General features: G+C 37.1%; 1 protein-coding gene across 1 annotated transcript in view; it reads left to right on the forward strand.

The window, feature by feature from the left end:
• EYS (EGF-like photoreceptor maintenance factor) overlaps positions 1 to 20,778 on the forward strand; it is a 1,804,868-nt gene that overhangs the window by 550,650 nt on the left and 1,233,440 nt on the right. The window contains 1 exon segment of the mRNA XM_089333540.1: positions 10,969 to 11,114. Within this exon segment, the coding sequence (XP_089189666.1) occupies positions 10,969 to 11,114 (146 nt within the window).

A 20,778-nucleotide genomic window follows, 5' to 3' on the forward strand; every position in this document is an offset into this window, starting at 1 on the left:
TCACTAAATTACTTTTCAACTTAAAATTTTGACATAGCTGAAGGGACATTATGAGATCTATCGATTTTTCTTTTCTTTATAATAGCTGTTATTCAAAATTGGAAATTATTTCTATTACTAATTATATCACTACATTTTGTAATAGGTAGTGGTGGTTGGAGGATGGATCTGTTGTCCTATGTGAAATAACCTCAAAAATAATTTTGTACTCCTACTAGTGAAGCAGTGGTATTTGAGAGATGAGCCTAAATTTAGAAAAAAGTATTCAATAGCTCCGAAAAGATCTGAAGTTCCTTTTTCACCAGTGGGCAATCATACTGGTAAATATCCTCAGATCTCTATAGGTAAAAGTTCAGAAAGATACCGGGAATGTCTGTGACTATGTGAAGAAACCGTCTTCAAAGGGACATGCTCCAACATTCAGTTGAGACACTAAGTCTGTTACATGAATAGATTAAGCCAGAGAGTTATGAATACAGTAAAGATCAAAATGAATTACATTTATTTCCTGCATACATATACATTTCAATGGTATATTCAATTTCTAGAAACCCTTTGTCAATTAGCCACTGCCATGGAAAACCATCATCAATCGGCAATCACTGTGGATATCCGTGAATCAGTTTCATCATCTTTATTATGTTTCACTGATTTCTGTGCTTCTTTGCTCTTTTTGAGTCTGATAATCAAGCATAACATACAGATTTAATCCTTTTTTTTGAATCTCATTATTTTGTTTCTTATCAAGAAACACAATTCCTCTACAACATCAAGCATTGTCCTCTCCTACCTATAAATGACAGGCATTACAGAACTAGTTAAGAACAACAGTGCTCAATTTAGTATAAATAAAGACACAAAAATAATAATAAAAAGTAATTATTATGTAATATGTGTCTTGCTTTAATTCATGTTTTAATGTTTGCTCTTCTCATATGATTATTGAAATTGAGACTGTTAACAATGAATCTCCCACGCAAGTGCAGGGGCCCAAGGACTTGAACCATCTTCTACTGCTTTCCCAGACCATAGCAGAGAGTTGGATAGGAAGTGGAGCAGCCAGGACTAGAACTGGCACCCATATGGGTTGCCTGTACTGCAGGCCATGGTTCTACCTGCTACTCCACAGCGCCAGCCCCAACAAAGAATCTTAATGACATCTTTCAATGATGAGTTTGCAGACATATGACAGCACATGAATGGTAGCCTCTACTCATCTACAAAGCCACTGTAAGGCTAGACATTGAAACTGTCATTTGCAGACATTTACTAATATATGTTATTCAATACTACTGTTTGTGTAAGTCAGTTATGAGCTCCTTTATGTTACTGACAACAATATCCGTCTACTGAAACTTCATCACTAGCGAGGTCACCAGAACAACAGTAATAACAGTGACTAACCCATTCAAAGAAAAGATGTGGAAAAAGTTTTGTAAATACCTAACTAATATGATTTTCATAGTCAAAGTATTATCAAGAAGTGTATTTTCAAAAAAGCATAATGTGTGATGTTCATGAGATTAGTAGATTTTTTTGTTACAACGTTGAAAATGGCTGCTTAACAACAAAAAGCAAAATGACTATACATACTTATATAAATTATTTGCCTAGAAACCAGTCATCATGCAAATGTTCCACTGTTGCACTCAGGAGAGAATTTACTATAACACGTTGTTTCAGATTAAATCCACACCTGTACTCATCAATTATAATGTATGCATAAAAACACATTAAATTATTTTTCCAGAACCAATACATATGTTTCTTTACTTGTTGCTTGAAGGTCATATGATTAACATCTTAAATTACAATACCTGAAAGACATATGATAGATAAACTGAAACAAATAAACTGCATATCATAGCATAATCAAATCTCTATTAGGTGAATATTATATTTGATAAATTTTGCTATCTGCAAAAGTATGTGCTGTGGCATAGTGGGTGAAGCCACTGTCTGCAGTGCCAGCATTCCATGTGATCGCTGGTTCGAGTCCTGGCTGCTCCATTTGCAATCCAGCTCTCTGTTATGGCCTGGGGAAGCATAAGAAGATGGTCTGAGTCCTTGAGCCCCTGCACTTGAGTAGGAGACTGGGAAGAAGCTCCTGGCTCCTGGCTCCTGGCTTTGGATTGGCGCAGCTCCAGCTGCTGTGGCCATCAGGGTAGTGAACCAGGAAATGGAAGACCTCTCTCTCTCTCTCTGCCTCTCTGTAATTTAAATAAATAAATAAATCTTTAAAATATAATTATTTAAGAGATTACATCTACAACATATTTTATAGCTAGGTAGATATATAAAGTTTTATCTGAAGAATTTATTTAATTTTCTTCATAAAATTTAATCTAAACATCCCTATCCACTTTTCAAGTTAAAGATGGTTCATGTTCTCAGAAATATCTTTAATTATATATAATTTTGGTTCAAAATTTGTGTTATCATATCATAAGGATAATGTCTAAAATCCTTTAACATATATAATAAATTTTATCAAAATATGAATTGACATATGTTTAAAAGCTATCATAATTTTACCATGAAATGCTATTTTTGACTATAGCATTTGTAAAATTACCCACTGAAAAGAATATAATTATAGCTCAGACATTATAGCAAATGCATTTTTAAATCAAAACTCATAAAAACCTGTTTTTGGCGGCCAGCATTGTGACACAGCAGGTTAAGATGCTTTGAATCCTGGCTGCTCCACTCCTAATTATTGGGAAACGGCCCAACACTTCCCACCCAGGGGGGAGATGTGGATGGAGGTGCAGTCTCCTGGCTGCAGCCTGGCTCAGCCCTGGCCAGTCGCTATGGCCATTTGGAAGTGAAGGAGAAGATGTAAGCACATTTTCTCTCTCTCTCTCTCTCTCTCTCTCTCTCTCTCTCCTCCCTCTCCTCTCTCTCTTCTGATCTCTTCGTAACTCTGCCTTTCAAATAATAAGTATATGTTTAAGAGCCCGTACATTGTCTTGGATCTTATAGTATTATTTAATCTGTGTAGTAATTATATTTTAAAATAACTCAAATTTACAGATGCAAATCTTTTACTGATTAATTATTCTCACACTTGGAATATGATAAAAGAACAATGTAAGGGGTCTTAGTTGTGGCATAGTGAATAGAGCTGCAGCCTGCAGTGATGGAATCCTATCTAGTCCAGCTCCCTCCTAATGACCTGGGAAAGTAGCTGAAGATAACCTAAGTGCTTGCACCCTGCACCGACATGAGACACCCAGAAGAAGCTCCTATCTCCTGGCTTTGGTCTGGCCTAACCCTGTCTGTGTGCCCATTTTTGGAGTGAACAAGCAGTGGCAGATTTCTGTTTCTTTTTCTCTCTCTGTTTTTCTCTCTGTCTGTAACTGTGCCTTTCAAATAAATAAAATAAATCTTTTTTAATAAAAGAACAATATAAATAAAATATATGCATTAGCTACTTTTAGGGCTTTAAATTCTTGATATTATCTTATATTATTCTATTGTTTTTCACTTTACCAATATGATATTATGCAAATTATAATTACTCTTCCTTATTTCTATTTCAATTTGTTGAATTTATCAGAAATGACACAATGGGTCTTAAAAGTCTGGCTAGAAAATTTCAAGTCATCATCAAAATAGCAAGAATAATAAAAATGCCCTATACCTAGTCATTTTTAAGTTTACATGGTATTTTTTGACGTACAAACTTTAAATTTAATTAGAAATTTTCATTTCATCTGAAACATACTACATATTTCATAGAACCAGTTGTCTTTGGGGATGCAGGATATTTTTATAAATGCATCTGTATGCATTAAAAGCTGTGGATACAGAGTTTCATTAAAAGGAAGATATGATTTAGGGACTTTTAATGAAAATGCAATAATTACTGTAAATTGAACAGTTAAGACAATGATAAAAATCAAGGTTCACTTTTACTTTTTCCCTCAATCTCAGTAGATGTCATTAGCATAAAGGGTCTCTCAGTGAGTACTAATGACAGGCAAATCATTCTGAAACTTGATGGAATGTACACTTTAGGGAGAGGCCAATAGAAGGAGAGATTTGAAATTACCCTAGGTAATTTCATGCTTTGAACGTTTCTGAAGGAGCAGAAAAATAAGGTTTATATGATCTGAAGAGAAACCAGAGTATAGGAGCAGAAAAATAAAAATGTTGGTGTTGAGCATTCTTCCTCCACTGTTCTTTGAGACAGGAAGTAGAAAGAAAACAAAGAAAAGGGAAGGAGGTAGTGAGAAATATATTTAATTGTTCTGGGAAATAGTAGACAGGTATTAACATAGATGCTTTGTTCTGTAGAACATATTTTCTTTACATTTTTAAAAAGATTTATTTATTTATTTGAAATGCAAAATTAGAGAGAGAGAGAGAGAGAGAGAGAGAGAATCTTCCATCTGCTATTTTACTCCTCAAAGGATCACAGTGGCCAGAGCTGAGCTGATCCGAAGCAAGGAGCCAGGAGCTTTCCCCTAGTCTCCCATGAGGGTGCATGGGCCCAAGGATTTCAACCATCTTCTACTGCTTTCCCAGGCCATAGCAGAGAGCGGGATGGGAAGTGGAGCAGCTGAGATTTGAACTGGCGCCCACATAGGATGCTAGCACTGCAGGCAACGGCTTTACCTGCTACGCCATAGCACCAGCCCCTGTAAACTGTTTTACCAGTACTGCTGCCAGTAGTGGGTCTGTTATGTTTTTATTATTGTTCTAATCTGCAAAATATTACATGCCATTCAGAAAACTGCTAAGTTGACCATAGAATCTCGGGACTTCCTGGAATTGTTATTAACAAAACACAGATCTTTTGCATGCCGTTTGAACAGACATCTATGGCTTATCTAATTATGATTGGAATTAATTTTATCTACAAATAAAGCATATTTTGATAATGTAGAAAACTTTCAACATCAAATTCCAGGAATTAATAATAGATTTGATTAATACAAACAATGAGACAGAGTATGAAGTAGAAGTGATGTGTTCTTAGAAAAAAAGATTAACATCAATGCTTGCATAGTTATCAGTAAAATTAAGGCTTTAGAAAAATAGACTTCTGGAATTACAAAATGTGTGTGGGTTTATATGCTGTGAGATCATCTGTGAAAACAGAAGGGTAAGGTAAGAATTTGAATTCTTGAAACAGTTTGCATGATAAATGTTCTACACTGAAAAAGAACAAAAAGAAAATGTAGAACATTCTGAGAATCCCCATTTTAAGTTGGTGTAAACAAATTTGATGAAAAGGTATGTATGCAAAAAAGAATAAACACTGCAATTTGCAAGACATATGAAGACTAAAACTCAGAAGGAATAAAGGAGAATTCTGGGTAGATAGTAGAATCTGAATCTGCTCTTACATCCCAAAGATAACCATATATAAACAAATAGTAATTAAAACTAAACAAATCTACAGACGTAGCACAATAAGACAATAATCCATAAAAAATTCAGACTATTTAATGGAACAACTAAGTATGTGCAAGGGTACTTCAAAAAGGAAATGGAAAAGAATATTAAACAATATTTGATGCAAATGAAGAGAATTATACATGCTTGCTTTATAATAGGCCAATTTTTTTTTATTTGACAGGCAGAGTTAGACAGTGAGAGAGAGAGAGACAGAGAGAAAGGTCTTCCTTCCATTGGTTCACCCCCCAAATTGCCGCTATGGCCGGCACTGCGCTGATCTGAAGCCAGGAGCCAGGTGCTACTTCCTGGTCTCCCATGTGGGTGCAGGGGCCCAAGCACCTGGGCCATCCTCCACTGCCTTCCAGGGCCACAACAGAGCTGGACTGGAAGTGGAGCAACTGGGACTAGAACCCGGTGCCCATATGGGATGCCAGCACCACAGGTGGAGAATTAATCAAGTGAGCCACGACACTGGTCCCGCATCTTTTTTTTTAAGGATTTATTTAGTTATTTTTTTGAAAGGCAGATTTACAGAGAGGCAGAGGGAGTGAGAGAGAGAGAGGGAAAGGATGAGAGAGAGAGGGAAAAAGAGAGAGGGAGAGAGAGAGAGGTAGGGAGGGAGGGTTCCTCTATCCACTAGTTCACTCCCCAAATGGCTGCAATGGCTGGAGCTGGGCCGACCCAAAGCTCCAGGAGCCAGGAGCCAGGAGCCAGGAGCTTCCTGCAGGTCTCCCATGCAGGTTCAAGGGCCCAAGCACTTGGGCCATCTTCTTTCTGCTTTCCTAGGCCATAGCAGAGAGCTGGATCACAAGTGGAGCAGCCAGATCTCAAACTGGTGCCTAAATAGGATGCTGGCATTGCAGTCGGCAGCTTTACCCACAATGCCACAGCACTAGTGCCATAGGCATTTTCAACAAATATTTTGAAGTCCATTTATATGTTTAAGATACTGAAAATCAAATTTCTCAGTGTTGAAAAAAATTTTGAAATATAGAAATGATCCAGATGGCAATAGATCCTGTTAAATTAGAATTAGAATATTTGTATTCATATGTGTATTTTTAAAAGATGCACATGTACACAGAAATTTTGAATAAATATGAACCAACATATTTATATATACATAGTTAATAAAAACACAGGTGTGTATATATGTTTAATATATATAATGTAAATATCTATTATCATGGATTCCAAATAGAAGAAGATATAAACTATGAAAAAATTTTTCATGTTCATAGATTGGAAAAATTAATCTCAACAAAATGTGCATAATGGAGCCAGCACTGTGGTGCAGTGGGTTAACACCCTGGCCTGAAGTTCGGCATCCCATATGGGCGCCAGTTCAAGACCCGGCTGCTCCACTTCTGATCCAACTTTCTGCTGTGGCCTGGGAAAGCAGTAGAAGATGATCCAAGTCCTTGGGCCCCTGCACCCTTGTGGGGAACCCAGAGGAAGCTCTCTCTGCCTCTCCTTCTCTCTCTCTCTCTCTGTGACTCAGACTCAGATAAAAAATTTTTTTAAAAAAGTCCATACTACCTAAAACAATTTACATTTCAGTGTTACCACAGTCATAATTCCAAAGATGTTCTACTCAGGTCTGGAAAAATTGACCCTAAAATTCATATAGAATAACAAGACACGCCAAATAGCTGAAGCAATGCTAAACAATAAAAATAAAGCTGGAGTCATCACAATACAACATTCCAGGACATATTACAGGGCAGTTGTAATCAAAATAGCCTGCTATTAAAACAAGAGTAGACATTTGGATCAATGGAACAGAGACTAAAGATAATACAATTAGTGGTACACTAAATAAGTGATTAAAGTCAATACCCTAGCAACATGAAGAGTTTGGGAGAAATACAATTATCTTTTATACCATCATGGTGTTACATGTGAAATTTTAAAAATTTTTGTCCAATTGACACAAAGCTTCCCTACTCTTTCTATACAACAAACCAGTAAACATTTTCTGTCACCTTCTCTTCCAATAAGTATACCTGATTCTATTGGCATGTACTTACTAAAATGTTTACACATCCATATTCTAATATGTCTCTGAAATATGAAAAGGAAGGCAAAACTTTATCTATACTTGGATCTGTGTGTAAGACTGGTGTCCTCACTCAATATATTAATATATTCCGAATGAGTAAAAGTAAAACAATACAAGGATGTTAGATTTCTGGTGGGTAGAAAATGATAACTGAGATAAATTAGGAGTTCTTTCAGAAAATTGGAATTAAAATCTGGTTTAAAATTGTTGCAAGAAATCTTGGTAAAATTTTTTGTATCTAGAATTCTAAAAAAGAAAAAAATTGTATAGAACTGTTTTTCCTAGTGTATTCTTGCTATCAAATTCAATTTTTGGAAATTATTGCACATTTTAATTATTGTTTTTAACAAATGTAGCAAGTGAGTTTGGATAATTAAAATTGTTGCTTTCTTCATATTGATTTCATCATAAATTCTGATAAAAATTAAAACTAGCAGAAGTTAATATATGAGATAAAGTGGGGACAGTTGAAACTCAAGGGGTGTTCAAATGAATGCTGAGAGTTACTTCCTGTTAATGCTTACTTGATATTGCCTATGAAGTCTATGACTTTTTAAACTTGATATTTAACCATTGATTCTGCCAATAGCTGGCATTACGGTTAAGCGAAAAATGAGATTGTTTCTATTAAAAGGAACTTTTTTAAATCGTCAAATAGAGATTTTTTTAAAATTTATTTTTTAAGGAATACAAATTTCATAAGTACAATTTTAGGAATACAGTTATTCTTTCCACCATACCTGTGCTCCCACCCACACTCCCACCCCACCTTTTCCTCTCGTTCCCCTTCCCAGTCCCATTCTCCATTAATATTCTTTTTCAATTAACTTGGCACACAGAAGACCAACTCTATACTAAGTAAAGGTTTTAACAATTTACTCACACACACACACAAAACTGAAAACCAGTTTTACAGTTAACTGTCATAATACAACTCACTGAGGACAGAGGTCCTACATGGAAATTTAGTGCACAGTGACTCCTGTTGTTAATTTAATAATTCACACACTTATGTATGGTGTCAGTGAACATCTGAGGCTCTTGACATGAGCTGGCTAGGCTATGGAAGACTTTGAATCCACAGACTCCATCTGTATTTAGAGAAGTTCATAAGCAAAGTGGAAGTCCTCTCCTCCCTTTAGAGAAAAGTACATCCTTCTTTGATGGCCACTTCTTTCTGCTGGAGATTCTTCATGCAGAACATTTTTTGCCACAGTGTCTTGGCTTTCCATGCCTGAAATGCTCTCACAGGCTTTTCAGCCAGACCAGGAAGCCTTACAGACTGATTCTGATGTCAGAGTGTTATTTAAAGAGATTGTCAGTCTGTGAGTCTGATGTGTGGACTGCTTCTCATGTTGGAACATTCTCTCCTTTTTAATTATATCTATTATTATTCCCAGACACTTGATCCTATCTATATGTTCACTTTAACACTTAATATGATCACTTTAACACATAAGACCACATTTTTACCACCCAGCTTAATGGGATTTGGAGACCAATGACAAGTTTTTAAACCCTTAGAACTAAGTCCACAGGAATGTATGCAGAACAGATTCCCTGTGTGGTCCTTGGGAAAGAGCTTCCGATCTCTGGCTCCTGTGGGTATATCATTTGCCTGCTAACTACCTCCAACTTCGATCAGCTGTGCGGAATTACTTCCCTTTTGAATCAAAAAAAAAAAAAAAAAAGAGAGAGAGAGAGAGAGAGAGATTTACCACGCCTAACCTGGGAGTGTCACCTTTGGCACACCAAACAGAGCTCTCAGGCCACACCCTTCTCAAGCCCTAAGGCTCCATCAAAAACAGATAGTCCACTTAATCTAGAGTCATAGTATAACAAGAAAAAGCACCACAGTGAAGAAACCAAATATCTCCAATATGCCAAATAACAAACGCAAAAACCGAGGTAATAAAAACAAGGAAGTCACCATGACGCCCTCAAATGAAAAAGACACCCCAATTCAAGATTATGAAGATGATGAGATAGAAGAAATGCAAGAAGCAGATCTCAAAAAATTGATAAGAACATTAAGAAGTTCTCAAAAACAAATTCTTGAACTACAGAAATCCTTAATGGACAAGATAGAAAATCTCTCTCATGAAAATGAAATATTAAGGAGGAATCAAATGAAATGAAACAACTAGTACAACAGGAAACTGTGATAGTGACTGAAGTGAAGAATTCAATAGATCAAATGAAAAACAATAGAGAGCCTTACAAACAGAATGGGTGAAGCAGAAGAGAGAATATTGGACTTAGAAGACAGAGAACAGGAAAGGATACAGTCAGACCAAAGAAAAGAAGAGGAAATTAGAAATCTAAAACATATTGTCAGGAATCTTCAGGATACTATTAAAAAAAACAACATTCGGGTTCTAGGAGTTCCTGAAGGCATGGAGAGGGAGAAAGGATTAGAAGGCCTTTTTAGTGAGATATTAGCAGAAAATTGCCCAGGTTTGGAGAAGGACAGAGAAATCCTAGTACAGGAAGCTCACAGAACCCCTAATTAACACAACCAAAAGAGATCCTCACCAAGACACATTGTAATTAAACTCTCCACAGTGAAACATAAAGAAAAGATCCTAAAATGTGCAAGAGAGAAACGTCAGATAACTTTCAGAGGATCTCCAATCAGACTCACAGCTGACTTCTCATCAGAAACTCTACAAGCTAGGAGGGAATGGCAAGATATAGCCCAGGTACTAAGAGAGAAAAACTGCCAGCCCAGAATATTATATCCTGCAAAGCTATCATTTGTGAATGAAGGTGAAATAAAGACTTTTCATAGCAAACAGAAATTGAAAGGGATCATTAGTTTTTTACATAGTCTTTAAATTGAAGATTTACACTGGTACAATTGTAAAAGAACGCATTTGCCAGATTAAGCTCAATTATATTTTCCTTTTTTTAAAGATTTTATTTATTTATTTGAGAGGTAGAGATACAGACAGTGAGAGGAAGAGACAGAGAGAGAGAGGTCTTCCTTTCCTTGGTTAACCCCCCACCAAATGGTCACAACAGCCAAAGCTGTGCTGATCTGGAGCCAGGAGCAAGGAGCTTTTCCTGGTCTCCCATGTGGGTGCAAGACCCAAGCAGTTGGGCCATCTTCTACTGTTTTCCCAGACCATAGCAGAGAGCTTGATTGGAAGAGGAGCACCTGGGACTAGAGCCGGCGCCCATATAGGATACTCCGAAGGCAGATTATTAACCTAGGGCACCACGGTGCCAGCCCTTCAATTATATTTTTCATGTTTGTAATAACTATTTACTCAAGTACATTCCTTTTAAAATTTTCTATGTAAGAAACATTTGCACTGAAAAAAATATTTTGAATGGGTACTTGTATTTTTTTCAAAGCAAAAAATATGTAGATCTATCAATAATTATTTAAAATAAGTCAAAAGTCTTAAATTTCATATATATGAATTTTATATAAATTTTTTTTTCTGTTGTTAAGATGCTGATTTCACATTGATTGTCCTACTTTTCTGCAGCTTTTTATGTAATTGTCAACCTGGGTATCATGGTTCCTTCTGTGAACTCACTGGAAACGAATGCAAAACCTCATCTTGTGCAGAAGCAGAAAACTGTGTCAGCACGAGTGGTGAGGACAGTTGCATCTGTGGCCCTGGTTACACAGGTAAACTCATAACTCTGCCGTCTGTGCTGACATGTCTGTGTATATAAATGCCAGCCTTATATTTTCACTCTAAACCCTGAAATCAGTTTTCACATATTAACAGGATAGGAAAGTAAAATACACAGTCTCTTGTAGAAGAAATTAACAGTAAACTATGCTATTTTAATCTACATTTTTAAAACTAATTGTATTTGAACATCAATTTACATTATAGTTTTTTTTAACTTTTATTTAATGAATATAAATTTCCAAAGTATGGCTTATGGATTACAATGGCTTCCCCCCCCATAAAGTCCCTCCCACCCGCAACCCACCCCTCTCCCACTCCCTCTCCCCTTCCATTAACATGAGGATTCATTTTCGATTCTCTTTATATACAGAAGATCAGTTTAGCATACATTAAGTAAAGATTTCAACAGTTTGCACGCCCATAGAAACACAAAGTGAAATATACTGTTTGAGTACTCATTATAGCATTAAGTCTCAATGTACAGCACATTAAGGACAGAGATCCTACATGAGGAGTAAGTGCACAGTGACTCCTGTTGTTGACTTTACAAATTGACACTCCTGTTTATGGCATCAGTAATCTCCCTATGAACCAGTCATGAGTTTCCAAGGCTATGGAAGCCTTTCGAGTTCACCGACTCTTATCTTGTTTAGACAAGGTCATAGTCAAAGTGGAAGTTCTCTTCTCCTCCCTTCAGAGAAAGGTACCTCCTTCTTTGAAGACCTGTTCTTTCCACTGGGATCTCACTCACAGAGATCGTTCATTTAGGGTGATTTTTTTTTTTTTTTTGCCAGAGTGTCTTGGCTTTCCATGCCTGAAATACTCTCATGGGCTTTTCCACCAGATTGGAATGCCTTTAGGGCTGATTCTGAGGCCAGAGTGCTATTTAGGACATCCGCCATTCTATGAGTCTGCTGAGTATCTCGCTTCCCATGTTGGATCACTCTCCCCTTTATTTATTCTATCTGTTAGTATTACCAGGTACTAGACTTGTTTATGTGCTTCCTTTGACTCTTAGTTCTTTCATTATGATCAATTGTGAACTGAAATTGATCACTTGGACTAGTGAGATGGCATTGGTACATGCCACCTTGATGGGATTAAATTGGAGTCCCCTGGTATATTTCTAACTCTACCATTTGGGGCAAGTCAGCTTGAGCATGTCCCAAATTGTACATCTCTTCCCTCTCTTATTCCCACTCTTATGTTTAACAGGGATCACATTTCAGTTAATTTTCAACACTTAAGAATAACTGTGTATTAATTACAGAATTAAACCAGTCATATTAAGGAGAACAGACAAAAAAAAAAAAACTACTAAGATGGATAATGTATTAAGTTGTTCATTAACAGTCGGGCTATGCTGATCAAGTCACCATTTCTCATAGTGTCCATTTCACCTCAACAGGTTTCCTTTTTGGTGTTCAGTCAGTTGTCACCAATCAGGGAGAACATATGGTATTTGTCCCTTTGGGACTGGCTTATTTCACTCAGCATGATGTGTTCCAGATTCCTCCATTTTTTTGCAAATGACTGGATTTCGTTGTTTCTTACTGTGGTATAGTATTCTAAAGAGTACATATCCCATAATTTCTTTATCCAGTCTACCGTTGATGGGCATTTAGGTTGGTTCCAGGTCTTGGCTATTGTGAATTGAGCTGCAATAAACATTAGGGTGCAGACCGCTTTTTTGTTTGCCAATTTAAATCCCTTTGGGTAAATTCCAAGGAGTGGGATGGCTGGGTCGAATGGTAAGGTTATATTTAGGTTTCTGAGGAATCTCCAGACTGACTTCCATAGTGACTTGTACAGTTTGCATTCCCACCAACAGTGGGTTAGTGTCCCTTTTTCCCCACATCCTCTGCAGCATCTATTGTTGGTAGATTTCTGTATGTGAGCCATTCTAACCGGGGTGAGGTGGAACCTCATCTTGGTTTTGATTTGCATTTCCCTGATTGCTAGTGATCTTGAACATTTTTTCATGTGCCTGTTGGCCATTTGGATTTCCTCTTTTGAAAAATGTCTATTGAGGTCCTTGGCCCATCTCTTAAGTGGGTTGTTGGTTTTGATATTGTGGAGTTTCTTGATTTCTTTGTAGATTCTGGTTATTAACCCTTTATCTGTTGCATAGTTTGCAAATATTTTTTCCCATTCTGTCAGTTGTCTCTTCACTCTCCTGACTGTTTCTTTTGCAGTACAGAAACTTCTCAATTTGATGCAATCCCAATAGTTGATTTTGGCTTTGACTGCCTGTGCCTCCCGGGGCTTTTCCAGAAATTCTTTGCCTGTGCCAATATCTTGAAGGGTTTCTCCAATGTTCTCTAATAACTTGATGGTGTCAGGTCGTAGATTTAGGTCTTTAATCCATATTGAGTGGATTTTTGTGTAAGGTGTAAGGTAGGGGTTTTGCTTCATGCTTCTGCATGTGGAAATCCAGTTTTCCCAGCACCATTTATTGAATAGACTGTCCTTACTCCAGGGCTTGGTTTTGGATCCTTGATCAAATATAAGTTGGCTGTAGATGTTTGGGTTGATTTCTGGTGTTTCTATTCTGCTCCATTGGTCTATCCATCTGTTTCTGTACCAGTACCATGCTGTTTTGATTACAACTGCCCTGTAGTATGTCCTGAAATCTGGTATTGTGATGGCTCCGGCTTTGTTTTTGTTGTACAAGTTTGCTTTAGCTATTTGAGGTCTCCTGTGTCTCCACATGAATTTCAGCACCATTTTTTCCAGATCTGAGAAAAGGTCTTCGGTATCTTGAATAGTATTGCATTGAATGTATTAATTGCTTTTGGGAGAATGGACATTTTGATGATATTGATTCTTCCAATCCATGAGCATGGAAGATTTTTCCATTTCTTGGTATCCTCTTCTATTTCTTTCTTTAAGGTTTTGCAATTTTCATCGTAGAGATCTTTAACGTCGTTGGTTAAGTTTATTCCAAGGTATTTGATTGTTTTGTAGCTATTGTGAATGGGATTGATCTTAGAAGTTCTTCCCCAGCCATGGCATTGTTGATTTTTGTGCATTGATTTTATACCCTGCTACTTTGCCAAAATCTTCTATGAGTTCCAATAGTCTCTTAGTAGAGTTCTTTGGGTTCCCTAAATAAAGAATCATATCATCTGCAAAGAGGGATACTTTGAGTTCTTCCTTCCCAATTTGTATCCCTTTAATTTCTTTTTCTTTGACTAATAGCTCTGGCTAAAACTTCCAGAACTATATTGAATAGCAGTGGTGAGAGTGGGCATCCCTGTCTGGTACCAGATCTCAGTGGAAATGCTTCCAACTTTTCCCCATTCAGTTGGATGCTGGCTGTGGGTTTTTCATAGATCGCTTTGATTGTATTGAGGAATGTTCCTTCCAAACCCAGTTTGCTTAGAGTTTTCATCATGAACGGGTGTTGTATTTTATCAAATGCTTTCTCGGCATCTATTGAGATAATCATATGGTTTTCCTTCTGCAGTCTGTTAATGTGGTGTATCACATTGATTGTTTTGTGCACATTGAACCATCCCTGCATACCAGGGACAAATCGCACTTGGTCTGGGTGGATGATTTTTCTGATGTGTTGTTGCATTCTATTGGCGAGAATTTTATTGAGGATTTTTGCATCTATGTTCATCAGGGATATTGGTCTGTAATTCTCTTTCAATGCTGCATCTTTTTCCGGCTTAGGAATTAAGGTGATGCTGGCTTCATAGAAAGAATTTGGGAGGACTCCCTCTTTTTCGATTGCTCTGAATAGTTTGAGAAGAATTGGAGTCAGTTCTTCTTTAAATGTCTGGTAGAATTCAGCAGTGAATCCATCTGGTCTTGGGCTTTTCTTTGTTGGGAGGGCCTTTATTACTGTTTCAATTTCTTTCTCAGTTATGGGTCTGTTTAGGTATTCTATGTCTTCCTGGTTCAATTTAGGTAGGTTGCATGTGTCCAGGAATCTATCCATTTCTGATAGGTTTCCCTGTTTGCTGGCATACAAGTCTTTGTAGTAATTTCTGATGATTCTTTTTATTTCTGTGGTGTCTGTTGTTATGTTTCCTTTTTCATCTCTGATTTTATTGATTTGGGTCTTTTCTCTTCTTTTTTTAGTTAGTTGGGCCAATGGGGTGTTAATTTTTTTTTTATTTTTTCAAAAAACCAGCTCCTCGTTTGGCTGATTTTTTATAATATTTTTCTTGATTCAATCCTGTTGATTTCTTCTCTGATTTTAATTATTTCTCTTCTCCTACTAGATTTGGGTCTGGGTTGCTGTAGATTTTCTAGATCCTTGAGGTGAATTGAAAGCTCATCTATTTGGTGCCTTCCAATTTCTTGATGTAGGCACCTATTGATATAAACTTTCCTCTTAACACTGCTTTTGCTGCATCCCATAAGTTTTGGTATGTTGTGCTGTTATCCTCATTTACTTCCAGAAAGTTTTTGATTTCTCTTTTGATTTCTTCTATGACCCATTGTTCATTCAGGAGCATGTTGTTCAATCTCCATGTGTTTGCGTATGCTCTAGGGATTCCTGAGTTGCTAATTTCCAACTTCATTCCTTTATGGTCTGAGAAGCTGCATGGTATGATTCTCATTCTTTTGAATTTGCTGAGACTTGCTTTATGGCCTAGTATGTGGTCAATCCTAGAGAGGGTTCCATGTACTGCTGAGAAGAATGTAAAATCTTTAGCTGTAGGATTGAAAGTTCTGTATATATCTGTTAGATCCATTTGGGCTATAGTGTCGTTTAAATCTACTGTATCCTTGTTGATCTTCTGTCCTGTTGATCTGTCTCTTTCTGAGAGTGGAGTATTGAAGTCCCCCAGTACTATTGTATTGGGGTCTAAGTCTCCCTTTAAGTCCGTTAACAAATCTTTTAGATAAACCGGTGCCCTGTAGTTAGGTGCATATACATTGATAATTGTTATATATTCTTGTTGTATTGATCCCTTAATCATTATATAGTGTCCTTCTTTGTCACTCTTAAGAGTTTTTGTGGTAAAGTTTATGTTGTCCGATATTAAGATGGCTACGCCCGCTCTTTTTTCATTTCTGTTGGCATGGTATATCTTTTTCCAGCCTTTCACTTTCAGTCTGTATGGATCTTTGTTGGAAAGATGCGTTTCTTGTAAGCAGCAAATAGATGGGTTTTGTTCCTTAACCCAATCAGCCAATCGGTGTCTTTTAACTGGACAGTTCAGGCCATTCACGTTCAATGTGACTAATGATAAGTGGTAACTTTGCCCTGCCATTTGCCAAAGATAAGTTCTAATATATGCTTTGAATTCCCTGTGATCTTTTGCTGTGAGGTTTCCTTCCTTTACCTTCTTTCATATTGATGACCGTGTTTCTGTGTTTCTGTGTGTAAAACATCTTTAAGCATCTTTTGCAGTGCTGGACGAGTGGCAACAAATTCTTTCAATTTATGTTTGCTATGAAAAGTCTTTATTTCACCTTCATTCACAAATGATAGCTTTGCAGGATATAATATTCTGGGCTGGCAGTTGTTCTCTCTTAGTACCTGAGCTGTATCTCACCATTCCCTCCTAGCTTGTAGGGTTTCTGATGAGAAGTCAGCTGTGAGTCTGATTGGAGATCCTCTGAGAGTAATTTGACGTTTCTCTCTTGCACATTTTAGGATCTTTTCTTTATGTTTCACTGTGGAGAGTTTAATTACAATGTGTCTTGGTGAGGATCTCTTTTGGTCGTGTTTATTAGGGGTTCTGTTAGCTTCCTGTACTAGGATTTCTCTGTCCTTCTCCAAACCTGGGCAATTTTCTGCTAATATCTCACTAAAAAGGCCTTCTAATCCTTTCTCCCTCTCCATGCCTTCAGGAACTCCTAGAACCCGAATGTTGTTTTTTTTAATAGTATCCTGAAGATTCCTGACAATATGTTTTAGATTTCTAATTTCCTCTTCTTTTCTTTGGTCTGACTGTATCCTTTCCTGTTCTCTGTCTTCTAAGTCCAATATTCTCTCTTCTGCTTCACCCATTCTGTTTGTAAGGCTCTCTATTGTTTTTCATTTGATCTATTGAATTCTTCACTTCATTATGATTTCTCGTCACTATCACAGTTTCCTGTTGTACTAGTTGTTTCATTTCATTTGATTCCTCCTTAATATTTCATTTTCATGAGAGAGATTTTCTATCTTGTCCATTAAGGATTTCTGTAGTTCAAGAATTTGTTTTTGAGAACTTCTTAATGTTCTTATCAATTTTTTGAGATCTGCTTCTTGCATTTCTTCTATCTCATCATCTTCATAATCTTGAATTGGGGTGTCTTTTTCATTTGGGGGCTTCATGGTGACTTCCTTGTTTCTATTATCTCAGTTTTTGCGTTTGTTATTTGGCATATTGGAGATATTTGGTTTCTTCACTGTGGTGCTTTTTCTTGTTATAATATGACTCTAGATTAAATGGACTGTCTGTTTTTGATGGAGCCTTAGAGGCTTGAGATGGGTGTGGCCTGAGATCTCTGTTTGGTGTGCCAAAGGTGACACTCCCAGGTTAGGCATGGTAGATCTCTCTCTCTCTCTTTCTTTTTTTTTTTTTTTTGATTCATAAGGGAAGTAATTCCGCACAGCTGAAGGAAGTTGGAGGTAGTTAGCAGGCAAATGATATACCCACAGGAGCCAGAGATCAGAAGCTCTTTCCCAAGGACCACACAGGGAATCTCTTCTGCCCTCAGAGTGGGCTCAAATTCTCCTTCAGTCTCCCACTGGGTGTCCAAAGTTACGGAATTGTAGCATCTCTGGAGAGTACTCACGTGAATTCTGTGAGTTCTCTCCCCCACCGTCTCTTTTTTCACAGCCTCAGTTCAGTAGCACCACAAATTTACTAGGTCCTAATCTCCTGTTAATTCGCCCCACCCAGAGTCAGGTTTTTCTGCTAGGCTCAGGGCCAGTGCAGACCTGAGGTTGCTCTGCTTATGACGTATGTCCAAGATGGCGCCTGCTCTTTGTCTTGCTCGCCCTTGAGAGGTGAGCGGAGAGAGAGAAGCCCGTGTCCATGCCAGTCACCTTTCTCTCTCTCTCTCTCTCTCTCTTCCAGTTAGCCTGGTGAACTTTCCCCCCCCGGGGGTCGTTCCCTCTAGTCTCCTCTCTCCGCTTGCCTGCCGGTGTCTCGGGCTATTGAGGTTCGGCTCACCTCGCATTCCAGTGCTGGTGTGTTGAGTCTGCCGCTGGTGTCCCGAACTGTGGGCTCCCACGCTCTCCACGCAGGTCCACTGTGAATCACGCGTTCTGGAAGAGTTTCTTCTGCTGTTTCCTCCCCTACTCTTCCTTGAACCTGCAGTATCTCCACTTTTATTAAACTGTCTCTCCCCGGACTATCAGTGTGCTCCCTTCCTATTCTGCCATCTTGCCTCTCTGGTTTCTCTTCAGATCATATAAATCTTTTGCCTTTTACATTATAGTTTTTAAAATTGAATTTATCTGAAGTAGATTCATATGGGTATTAAAAGTACCGACATGAATAATCTAATAGAGGTAACAGTTATATGTGTTACATAGACGCCATTTTTTTCATGTAAGTGCTTTTGTATATTTCATTAAACACATTTATATGCCCCAAAGCAAAAGCCCTTGGGAATTTAAATTTGAATCAGAAAACATGATGTAGAATTAACTATTCTAATTGATTTACATAATTCTATCCAAACATACAGGTAAAATCCATCCAGGAATTTATAAATAGTAGATTAAGCCTCTGGTGAAAAAAAAAATTAAAATCTATAATATTTTGGTATACCAGCATTAATTATAATGCTATACAAGCATTTATTAAAATCTCACAACTTGATTTATGTTCTATGTTTTACAATGCTGGTTTCATATGGGTTCCTAACTTGAGAGAATCCAGTCAAGTGAATGTCATATGAGATTATGTGCTGGTAGGAGCAAAAAGTGCTAAACAAATGTTAAACAAATGGAAATAAGGTTGGAAAACAACAGCCCTAAGTAACTAGAAGCATTTCCAGAGAATAAGTGAAAGAAGGCAAGACACTTTGTTCAAGTGACTTGAACAAAGAATCCAATGTTTTCCTGAGGAATCTTGATGGCTTTAGAGAAGGTTGCTTTGGCAACAGTTGTTACATGCACAAAAGCTCCCATTCAAATTAATTTTAAAAATACAATTAGCTATATATTTTAACAAAGAAACATTAGATTTAGGCTATCAAGCAGTGTACTTTGTAAGCATCAGATTCCTCATTATCTTCCAAATTATTGAGATTACTCTTTGAGACCATAGATTTCTAAAACAGTTCCTTTCAACATGTTATTGTAGCCATTGTTACTTCTGCTGACAGTGTTAAAATGTAAGATTACACACTGAGCTCAATATGACTGAGAAACACATAGAAAAACTATTTGATATAACTGATATTTTAAATGACTTTAATATTTGAGAGATTGGCATGATATTTTTGTTTTTACAAGATATTTTCATTGTAAAATATGGTGAGTTCATTGTTTTAAAATGACATTGGTTAAGATACTACCAGTGGCAAATTTAATCTTTTTGTATATATTTACATAATGACCATGTGCCAGTAAAAAATTATTTACTCAAAAATATGCTTTAGTCTTTCTGTTTTTTTTATTATTTATTTGAAAGTCAGAATTACAAAGAGAGAGGGACAATGAGAGACAGAGAGATCATTGATCCACTAATTAACTCCCCTGATGGCTTTAATGGCCAGGGTTGAGCCTAGTGGAAGCCAGGAGCCTGGAGCTTCATCCTGGCCTCCCATGTTGGTGACGGGTCCCAAATACTTGGGCCATCTTTCTCTGCAGCATTTTCTAGGCAATTATTAAGGAGATGGATCAGGAATGGAGCAGCCTGGACATGAGTTCGCCCCTGTATGGAACATGTTGTCACATGACATGGCTTTACTCACTACACCACAATGCCAGCCCCTACATTTACATTTTCATGTAGAGCAAGAATTTTGTAGGTAAACCACTATTGTAGGCTTAGCAGGTAATAGTGTACCAGGATGAGTTCAGATTTTTTTTTTTTTTTTGGTCTTTGATTCATGTTTATATTCTCACGGGATGCAGAATCGCTGCTATGCTTTTAGTCAATATGCTTATACTGAAGCCAGCAAAAGAGAAGAGTGCTTTCAATTATATTTGACCTCATCTATCAAGAAAAACTTGCAAACATACTGAAAAAAAGACGTCTGCTTATATCTCATTGACCAGAACTGTTTCACATGGCCATTTTTAGCTGTCCTAAAAAGTGAGAGATTAAAAATTTATCTCTTTGAATTTATAGTCAAGGAGAGCAAGAAAAGCTATAATTATGGAGAACATGTTACAGTTTGGGTTTACTCAGAGAACGATTTATGACTACATATTCAAAGAAAGGTCATTTCTTTCAAGAGAGTTACATGTATTTGTTTCTTCTACATGCTCTTTTAGCATCCTGATTGACCTTGTGTTTCATGCATGGGCATAGAAAGCTTCTTCCAATTTTCAGACTTTTGTGGAATTTATTTAGTCTTAGCCTTCTCTGGAAATAGTTCTTCCTCAATATTCCTAAAACTCAATTTTAAAAAAAATTATATTTAAAGCTATTTATTTTTCTTATATTTTCTTTCTAGCAAGTCATGCCATTGTAAATATTTACTTAAGGTATCTTAAATTTTAAGACACGCAGATCTTAG

The sequence above is a fragment of the Oryctolagus cuniculus genome, chromosome 5 (genome assembly GCF_051225735.1).
Source record: "Oryctolagus cuniculus isolate XC-2025 breed Fujian yellow rabbit chromosome 5, ASM5122573v1, whole genome shotgun sequence".
NCBI classification, from domain to species: Eukaryota; Metazoa; Chordata; class Mammalia; order Lagomorpha; family Leporidae; genus Oryctolagus; species Oryctolagus cuniculus.